General features: G+C 44.0%; 1 protein-coding gene across 1 annotated transcript; it reads left to right on the top strand.

Annotated features, from left to right (window-relative positions):
• Positions 1-7: 7 nt before the first annotated feature.
• On the top strand, positions 8-9,556 carry LOC135330875 (attractin-like protein 1). The gene is made up of 18 exons (XM_064525821.1): positions 8-344; positions 750-836; positions 1,595-1,708; positions 2,078-2,257; positions 2,487-2,668; positions 2,837-3,228; positions 3,394-3,553; positions 3,679-3,834; positions 3,956-4,151; positions 4,331-4,746; positions 4,878-5,114; positions 5,317-5,691; positions 7,337-7,474; positions 7,614-7,751; positions 7,876-8,043; positions 8,279-8,612; positions 8,794-8,872; positions 8,948-9,556. Exons 1-18 carry the CDS (start codon positions 127-129, stop codon positions 9,341-9,343), a joined length of 3,966 nt encoding a protein of 1,321 aa, XP_064381891.1. The 5' UTR covers positions 8-126; the 3' UTR covers positions 9,344-9,556.
• Positions 9,557-10,338: the final 782 nt, after the last annotated feature.

Raw genomic sequence — 10,338 nt, forward strand, 5'->3', positions numbered from 1 at the left:
ACACTTATCCAAATACAGGAACTGTTTGTTTGGTAATGAAAATTAGAAAAGAAAGTAAATTGTGTAGCTAGCTAGCTACTGCACTGCACTGTAGAATATATATATCTCTCCTGTACCGTATACAAGATGTTACATAGAGGCTACGTGTTCAAGTCTCTCTGGCTGGCTCTACTATGTTATCTATCAGTCGCCCTGTGTCAAGATATCTCAGAAACAGACAATAATGTCACAACCACAAGTGCTCCACTTTTCTGTTTTAATGGAGAGTTGGTGGAAGGAGCCTGCGTGTGTCAGCTGGGATGGACAGGCACACTATGTGATGTCTGTAATAATGCCAGAATAAAGTAAGGATAGTAGGTGCAAGCAAAAATTTATACTCTAACTTGCTTTGCCGGGTATAATTATTGTGTATGAATCATGTACACTGACAACTGTACTGCATTGTATGTTGTGTGTAGAACTTTTATTTGTCACGTATTTTGTATATTTAAATAGTTAGTCTAGTTGACTTGTGCTGTGTGCACAGTGTGTAGCCAGCACTTGTTGACGTATAGAGTAAACAAACATGACTCATTTTCCTGATCACATGCATATCCTACCATATTAGTATTGAAGAACCTATTCTGTTCGGTTCTGTATGGGTGCCCAATAATATCCCTAACACACACACACACACACCACACACACACACACACACACACACACACACACACACACACACACACACACACACACACACACACACACAGGCTCACTGAAGACAGTGGCCTCATATTCGATGGCAGTGAGAACTACATTTCATTTACTGAGTGCCTCTTCTATGTTGAGGCAGATAGGTGAATTAAATAATTATACAAACTGTACTGTACTACCTTATGAAATGTAGAGCTCACATGATTGCTATTACGAGGATTTTAGGTTGGTTGAGTGTAACCATAGATAGAGTAGAGAGGGATTGGAAACGGAAGTACCCTCGAAGTACCATCTGTGTATCTCCGCGGTGCTTACTTTTTAACACGAGGGCTAAACATGAATAATTCATGAGAATTGTTTTGCTCTCTGTAAGAAGTCCACGAGCAGTTCTGCTGCTAAACATCAACTTTCTCTAATACTTGAGGCCATTTAGGACATAGGACACTGTTTAGTTACACAGTCTTAGCTATATCAAAGGTACTATAGGAACACAAGCATGAAAAAGCGCTCTGTGTACCTCTAGCTACTTCACGACAATCGAGATTATATTTTCTTTGTGATACCTACTATCAGGGGGCATGTGATTCAGTAATGGGGGTAGCTCTGAGATGTATGCTTTGGACACAATAAGTTTCCCGGGCTTTTGCGGGAGTTAAGAAGAGATACACGGATGGTCCTTGAGCCACTACGTAGACTTCATTGTAAAACATCACGTGAATCACTTCCGTTTCCAATCCCTCTCTACTCTATCTATGGTGTAACCAACCAATTACTATAGTGCGGTAAACATACACAGTGTGATTGAGGGTGATCACACTTAAACTTTTAACTATAGCAACCTGAAATCCTCTGTATCTCTCAGTGTTCAGTGCACTAAGGTGTTATCATTGTGTTACCGCAGCTCTGTGACGTCTATCCACTTGCGAGTGCGCTTGTTCCACACAGAGTGTCAGTGGGACGCACTCAGTGTCTTCAATGGTGACTCCATCTTCCATCCCAAGATAGCTGCCTACACGTAAGCTGCAAATAGATTTACTTCACTAAAGATGTATATGCTATACCAGGAAACATTTACCGTAATGCAGATACATTAATACCGTATTGGGAATAAATTATAGCCATAGGATTTACAGGGCCATCTTTGAAACTGCAGGTCTTATGAGTTCCAGTTTTGCATTGCTTGTAGGATATCAGTATATACTGCACAGGTGCTGTGTGTGCCTAATTGTCCAGGCCTCTAAGTTGCATTCCAAGTACTAGTGTCTGAAATTGAAATTGAAACTGACAAGAGTTTATGAACTCTTGGTAATAAGTATACAAAAATGGAATTAGTACCTGTACAGGTTCAGTTGTTCATTGTTGTTACTGGCATCCTCTCTTACAGTGGTGACATCATCATAGAAGAGCCTACTTCGGTGGCAAATGCTTCTGCTAGCATGGACCCAGTCCCAGTCCAATACCAGGATCCGAGGGAGATCACACTTTCTGGTTCCGGTTCACAGATGCTCCTCTACTTTTATTCCGACGCTGGTGCTGAGCGACCTGGGTTTGAGATAACTTACTGGTGAGCTGGATATACATCTGCCATCTTTAGCTTTTAAGTCACAACAAAATGTGGTCTTATGTGGTCTCTACCTTGCTGGTGTGGCTTCTGCTTTATATATTATAGTCCAAGTGCATCAAGTGCCATGTACTCCTAGCTACATGCATAAATTATACATCATCCAACTTTGCACCGTAGTCTTAGTCTTGCAATATGCTATTATAAACCAACTTTTCTCATTTGTTTATAGGTTAGACTATGGTTGTCCTGACAACTGCTCTGGTCAGGGGGTGTGCGGTAATGGCAACTGCTCTTGTGACCCTGGTTGGACTGGCACATTCTGTCAACTACCAGTCTGTCCCAACAACTGCTCTGGGAATGGACTCTGTGATGACTCCATGAAGGCCTGCAACTGCTCACAAGGGTTCACTGGTGAGTGTTGTACCTACTGCACGTATGTTGAGTGGTGTGGTATGTGCACCAAATCTTTGTTGTTATTCTTTATACATGTAGCTTGTGTGTGTTTCAATGTTTTCAGTCATTATAATCGGTGGTTGTATGACACTCCACTTCATTCCACTAACACTACACTACATGTAGGTGCTGACTGTTCCATTGACACCTCGACCACTCACTGGGAGAGAGTGACGACTGCCCCCCTCCCGGACACCCTCACACTCTCCACGCTTGCACGAGGCTCACACTCGGCTGTCGTGTGGGGGGGCTACATGCTCGTCTATGGGGGGTACCGTTTTCCCACGCAGGACTACTATTACAGAGCCCCAGCCAATGAGACGATGGCTAATGACACTCAAGAGGTCTCGATATTGCAATACCACTTTGCAAATAAATCATGGGAAGAAGTGAAAACGTACCCTAGTATTAGTATGGATGGGGATGCCCCTAGTAATAACAGCACTAACGGCTCGATGAGTGATGACCAACCAGGAGTACCGCAGCCACGATATGGGCACACTGCTGTGGTGTACAATGTAAGTTATACATGTGTATAGCTCATGATTCTTTTATAGGAGGCATGTTATCATTTCTTTGGATTCTGTATTAATCTTCAATCTACGAAGCTTGTACGCGTGGTAGAACTGGTGAAAGTAGAGTAGTATGTCATCCCACTAGCAATGAACCTTGCACCCTCACAGGACACCATGTACGTGTATGGTGGTGCCCTGCTACCATCAGAGGAGATAACCAATGAGCTGTGGGCTCTAGACCTGACCAACCTGACGTGGACCCTCCTCCCACCCCCTCCTGTCCCCAGCCCCACCTACTTCACCACCGAGCCGGATACAACAGTAACAAGTAAGAATGAATACACTGCTGTCAATTTGCTCAATGGCCATATGTACATGTAAATTGGGTTCAAGAGGCCTGATAAATTATCATGTAATACATGTAATAATGATCACTAATTTTCTCATGTCCAGGCACTGTAGTCACTGCGAGTGTGTCTGAAATGGAGCCCCTCCCACTTGCTGTGCGTAGCCACACCTCCCACCTGGTCGGCAACAAGATGGTGACACTGTTCGGCCTCTCCCCTGGAAGGTCCACTTACCTCTCCTATGTGCAAGAGTACAACTTAGGTGAGTGACACTCTCATAGCACACTGTAGTAAGTACAACTTGATGTTATGATTCATACCCAACTTTTCTACAATGCCAGCCTGTAGTTGCTGCAACTGTTATTGTATTCTTCCCCCTTCAGACACGGGGGTGTGGTCTCTCCCTCGTGAACGTGGGATTCGTGTGGGAGGTAGGTTGGGACACTCAAGCGTCTATGACCCCCTATCTGGACTCATCTATGTGCACGGAGGAGCTTTTCAGACCGCTAGAGTAGGACTCTATACACAGGCCCTTGCTCTAGACACTGCCACGTACTCTTGGTCTGTCTTCACCAGCACGTGAGTTTAGTGGCTAGAACTGCTCTACTGCTGATACCTAAAACAATGTTGACAGTAGTATCCTTTTTAGTGCAATGGCACCTATAAAGTTTTAAAAGATGAGCCTATATATAATTATTATATTCTGCTAAGTGTCATGGATTTCCTCCCCACCCATCACCATTAATTTCCTCATGCAGAGCCCCCCAACGCTATCTCCACTCATCTGTGCTCATCGGTCCCCTCCTTGTGACTTTTGGCGGCTGTGAGGCGGACGATGTGAATGCTGACTGCTTCACGAATGCCACACATATCTTCAACACCCTCTGTGGCACATGGGCAGAGCTATCTCTTCCCGGGTTGCCTGGAAACAGTAGTCGCTATGGACACAGCTCTGTCATGGACACTAGCGACGGATCTTTGCTTGTGTACGGTGGATTTCTGGGAACTTTTCATCACGATTTGCTGAGACTGGTGGTTGGTGATTGCAGTCAATTTGTAACGGAGGGTTCTTGTGTGAATGGGAGTGGTCTGTGTGCCTGGAGTGGAGCTGGAGAGTGTGTGAGTGTGGGGACTATCTCAGCTGGAAGTAACTTGACCTACCAGTGTCAAGTTGGTGAGTGGCTGTCTGTACTGATAGGTGTGCGCATAGTTGCCAATTAACACTAAGCTTCTCTATAACGTCATGTAGGATTACATGGAGGTTCAATCAGAGTTTCAGACTCTTGTATATTTCTTCTCGCGTAGACCCTTGTCTGAGTGTGCGTAGTTGCGGTGCCTGCAACAGATTGGGCACCTGTGCTTGGAGCTCTACCAGCAACCACTGTGCAGCCAACCCCTCGCCAACCCCAGTCCCCTCCAGTGTATGTGACAGTGAGGCAGCAGACAGCTGCAGCTACTACATGAACTGTGCTGATTGCACGAATCACGACTGCTCTTGGGGAAGTGCTGGCGGAGAGACTGGCTGTGTCACTCCAAACACAGGTTGGTATGTTATGTGAAGTGAAAGTGAATATATCGTAAGGAGTTTCTTAGCAGCGCTTTGTGCCAGTCAATTTTGCACTTTTTGCACTTTTTATTTTGTCATATAGTCATGTGTATAAGTCCAATAACCACACACACACACACACACACACACACACACACACACACACACACACACACACACACACACACACACACACAGATCTGTCATTCACTGAGATTGCGTGCCTAGCGACAACTTCTTGCTTTTCTCACACCACGTGCGGTGACTGCACCTCCCCTAACTGCCTCTGGTGTCCATCCATTGGCCAGTGTGTTCCTAGCTACCCCCTGACCTATGTGTACGCTCAATGCCTCGGTTGGGTTACTGCTCTAGGCTGCCCCCTCGATTGTGAGGGGCTCAAAAACTGCAGCGAGTGTCAGGACAGCTCGCGATGTGGGTGGTGTAACGACCCCTCGGACACTGGGAGGGGACAGTGTGTTGACGGGGGGTTCACTGGTCCACGAGCAAATGGGTCATGTGACGAAGTAGGCCTGTTTGGACTGCCGGAAACTTGGAACTTTGATCAATGCCCAGGTATGTGCAGCTCTTAGCAACTGATTTTAAACTAGTGTTCAAGCTGGCGCTGTGCTAATGCCTCTCGCCATGTTTTTGCTTTTGCTTAAAAGTATTAGAGTGTTATATTAGTATTAAAGTTAGCTTATCTATATAAAGTCACTGAGAAGAAAAGACTTATTTACATGCATCTATTGTTGTATTATGTGGCTTACCAGGATCTCAAGAAAGAAGAAAATTGATTCTTCCAGGATCTGTAGTTCAGTGTATATAATATCTAAGAAGAAAAGACCTGTGTACATGCATATTGTTATCTATATTGTTATATGGTAGTGTTTTGTGGCTTATATACCAGGCCCTCAAGACAAAGATGATTCTGCCAGGAGGATCTTGGGATATTATTTTCTCACACACGGGGAATGAGCGCGCATGCGCATTACATCCACAGGAATAATTAGGGTGTGTCCAAAGAGATCAATTTCACAAAATGGCTACTGCTAGCTAGCTGTTTTAACAGATATTTTCTGAGTATTGTAGCTAACAAAAAGCTAGCGCTTTAGTGCAAGGCTAACTCATATGTTGAATAGAAAGTTTGTGCGGACAGATGATGCTATGAAAGATTCTGAAGAGACTGCAACAGCCTTCAATGTGAGTCAAACTAGCCATAACTCGAGAAAGAAGCTTTAGTTTGCTAATCCACGAATCAAAATCCAAGAGAACGTGGCTAGAAGCCTATAGAAGCTGTTAGTTTTCATTACATTGCAACCGTTGAGCAGTTATAGCTGGAATACACACACAGACACACACAGTCAGATCCCTCGTGCGGCTACGCCTCGAGGCATAAATATACAACTCCATAGAGTGTTGCTACTTTTACACTTAGTAGTTAGCTCTGCACTAGAATGCTAGCTATTGATAGCTGCAAGAGTGAGAAGAGAGCTGCAAGGCTCTGCTAATTAATGCAGCAGGGTGTCATAAAGTAGAAGGGGGAAATAGGCATGCTTTTGAAAAGTAACCAGAAAATGTTACTAAAAAAAGGTCAACTGTTTTCAATACCCTGTTAGTATGTGGCTATGGACACTCAGTTATACAACTAGTACCTGAATGCAAATTTTAGGGGGGGGGGATTGGAGCCAGAGGGGGTATCCCCCTTTCCCCTACCCTGTATGACACCCTGTGCAGCCATTCATTTAGACTTGGACTTTTGGCATCGATCTTTTTTAACAACAGTCAAGGTCGATCATTACCCACTCTTTGAGTTTCTCAGTGATTCTGGATTTTTCCTGCATGCATGCAGCAAAATTTTAAAACTTTTTTCATGTGTGATAATAATAGCTAGTAGCTTTAGCTTTGACACCCCCACCGAGGCATCAGCACCTGCGATACTTTCATTTCTATAGGCTTCTGGTTGTTTTGTATTCGTGGATTTGCAAAATAATGCTTCGTTCTCGAGTTTTGCTTACTCGGAATGTTATTGTTGCCTTTTCAGAAGAGTGCATAGCAAAACTTGTCATCCATGGAGTGTTGCTACTCTACTTAGTAGTTAACTCTACACTAGAACGCTAGCTATTGGTAGCTGTAAAAGTGGCACAGTTTCAGTTTTCCAATAATTATACTGTAACCATTGCTATACTGTATGTTTCTAGCTAGTTCCCCTTCCCCACAGCTTGCCAGTGCAATGGACACAGTGTGTGTATGAATGAGAGTATCTGTGATGAGTGTCAGAACAACACTATCGGGGACAGCTGCAACACTTGTGAGCCTGGTTACTTTGGTGACGCCAGAAATGGTGGAAACTGCTCTGGTAAGGGAATATAATTATTTAGTATGTAATCACTTCACTGTTAGCGTAGTTGTATAGTTAATAGGTACTACATGTAAGGTAGTGGTGCAACAAGTAGTTTGTGTACACAGTGTAATCTCCACCGCATTATTTCGTGCAGATTGTGACTGCAATGGGTACAACCCTGTGTGTAACGACCGTGATGGCACCTGCACCTGTCTCTCGTTCTTTGTGGACGGTCCCCACTGCGAGATGTGCTCTCCTCAGCACCCCGGGGATCCCAGCAACTTTTGTTACAGTGAGTGTGAATTTACGTGTAAGAAGTAGCATCTACACTGAGGACTCTATGCTCAATACTGCATAGTTCATATAATTATTATAGTTTGTGAGTGGCCATATAATTTTTCCTGGCCCCCTCTCAGATACCCTGACTCCGGGCTTTATCTACACGTTCAGTGTGACTGAGGACAGACAGGTGGAAGGGTTCTATGTGGTTACACCAACTGACGATGTCGACCTTCACTTCCGAATTGAAGTCAGCTCAGATCTGACCGAGCAGCCACTGACATTACAACTGTTCCTGGGAAAGTGTAAGTCGTGGTAACAACTAGGAGGTGTTGTAACTGTGGACTCCATTTAGTGTGTGTTAGTTATTATCCTCGTGATAATGCATCTACAGTATAATTGAAGTCTGTGCATGCGTGCAATGCCCGCCATGCATTTTTTTAAGAGGCAAAAGCAATGTAAAGGGATGGGCAATTAAAATAGCATCACTTTTGTTGTATTATTTATCCCTCCCCCCTGCATGTGTCATCTTCCTTGCAGTGTCGGAGGACTTATGGATACTGGCTAACCTCACTGACCCAATACAACTCAACGATGGACAAATCTACGACAAAACCTTGGGCTCCTTTTCGAGCAACTCAAATGAAACCTTTGCTCAACTGTTTAGCTTCACCAACCCTACGCTACGAAACAGTCTCAACTACACTGAGCTATTGGAGGACAATTCTGAGAACGAGTACACCAGTAGAATGTGGGACTCAGATGTGAGCCTTGTGGTCTTCCTGTCTGGACTGAGCAACCCCACCACCCTGAGAATTACAGTGGACCAACAGGACCTCTACTATCTGCTCTACTTCTTTGCTACCTTTGCCATGTACGTTATCAATTCTAGAGCACTATGTCACTTGGTATGGTGTGATCAATCAATGTGTGTATACTGATGGACTGTTGTATGCATTCATTGGCCCTTATGAACCCTTGGTACATGTGTATGATATTAGCCTCATCTGTTAGTCTCAATACTAGACATTGCTTTTGTGTGTGTTTCTGTGCAGCTGCTTCTCAGTTCTCTTACTGCTCTTCCTTGGTGGCTGGTACATCAAGAGAAAGGTTGAATACAGAGCTTTTGTAAGGGTAAGTTAGTTCTCAATCTGTTTGGCAATGCTAATTGCACCTCTGTTTACTACATGTTTCTTTACTCCTGCACAGGCACAGTATGCTGAGCTACAGAGAAGAGTGGCCCGTCCGTTTGCCCGCATCAAGACAATCATCAGTCCCGTACCACCCCCCACAGCGGATTCTCCTCCTCCTCAACACCCCTCATATGTTGCCGTACAAACATGTCGTAGTGGGAAGGCAGCTGTCCTCTCTCTGTTCATCCGTCTCCCTGGCGACCACAAGACAGGTCGACCGTGCCCTGGCAGGAGTGGTTTGGCCATCGGAAGCACTCTGGTGGGCGTCAACTCAATGTCAAAGAAACCAAAAGACAAGTCAAAGAAGAAGAGAGAAGGAACTGAGGAGGAGCAGAGTCGAGGACGCACAAATAACACTTCTCAAAATAGAATTAGACTGAGAGACATCAGCTCATTGACTACCAGTACATAGCGCATGCAATGTTTGAACAAGCACTCGTATATAACCCAATAATTATTGTTTGTTTTTCAGTGATTGTATATCTTTATAATTATTATTAAGACTCCAAATTTGATAGTTAGTGTAAATTAAACTGCCTTCTTATATCCTGTGCATTGCCGCTTTTTAACACACTAACTTGTGAATTCATTTCAATTCTCTCCTTATGATTTGATTATTAAAGTGTTACAATGTGATGATGGTAGTTAGCACCCAATTTTGCTCTATGAATAATGTGAGAAGGCTGGTTTAGTTGAGTATTAAACCACCATGCATATGCATATTTGCACAGACAGAGTAAACTATAGCTAGAACCATGGACAACTGTACAATAATCCCTCAAGATAATAACTATTATATTAGTCATCACCCTCCACTTTGGCTGGTTTTTGTGATGTTGGCTATAGGAATTATTATTGCCATAGTAGTTATCCTTATACTGTACAGATTCAGGACATACATCTGGAAGCTTGTGAGTGGGTATTGCAGACACCGTGTTTGCAGCAAGCTATATCTTGTTCATTGTTTATTTATTAACGGGCATTTTATGAGCGGCTATACAGAGGGCCTTGAACATTTTTTATGGTCCACCATGCAACTTTATTTGTGCAAACTTTTCTCACAGCGTGCATGCTGCTGCTGCTGTGGATGCTGTGGTGTGTGCTGTGTTGTATGTGGTGGTGCCGGAGTTGGAGCCAAGAGTGAACACTCGTCTACAGTGTCCCTACTTGAATCTGGCTACCCACTGTCAAGTTCCACTCAGGTGCCACCATGCAATGTCAGATTTGTATATAACGCATGAGATTAATGCTTTTTTCTTAGACGTCTTTTATTAACTTGGGGGCGGTTGAGCAAGGCACTGGGTATGACGCGTATGGTCAAGTCATCGTGTATGAAGATCAAGTCACCATGTATGAAGATCAAGTCACCACACACACCCTTTACGTGGAAAATTATGAGGGGGGGGT

Source organism: Halichondria panicea, chromosome 2, assembly GCF_963675165.1.
Source record: "Halichondria panicea chromosome 2, odHalPani1.1, whole genome shotgun sequence".
NCBI lineage: Eukaryota > Metazoa > Porifera > Demospongiae > Suberitida > Halichondriidae > Halichondria > Halichondria panicea.

Bases quoted from the DNA above. Each gene is read 5' to 3' on its own strand.
- LOC135330875 (XM_064525821.1), top strand. From the start codon at position 127: ATGTTACATAGAGGCTACGTGTTCAAGTCTCTCTGGCTGGCTCTACTA. The intron at 7,475-7,613 runs GTAAGGGAATAT...TATTTCGTGCAG, and splicing joins AAATGGTGGAAACTGCTCTG to ATTGTGACTGCAATGGGTAC. The intron at 7,752-7,875 runs GTGAGTGTGAAT...GCCCCCTCTCAG, and splicing joins TCCCAGCAACTTTTGTTACA to ATACCCTGACTCCGGGCTTT.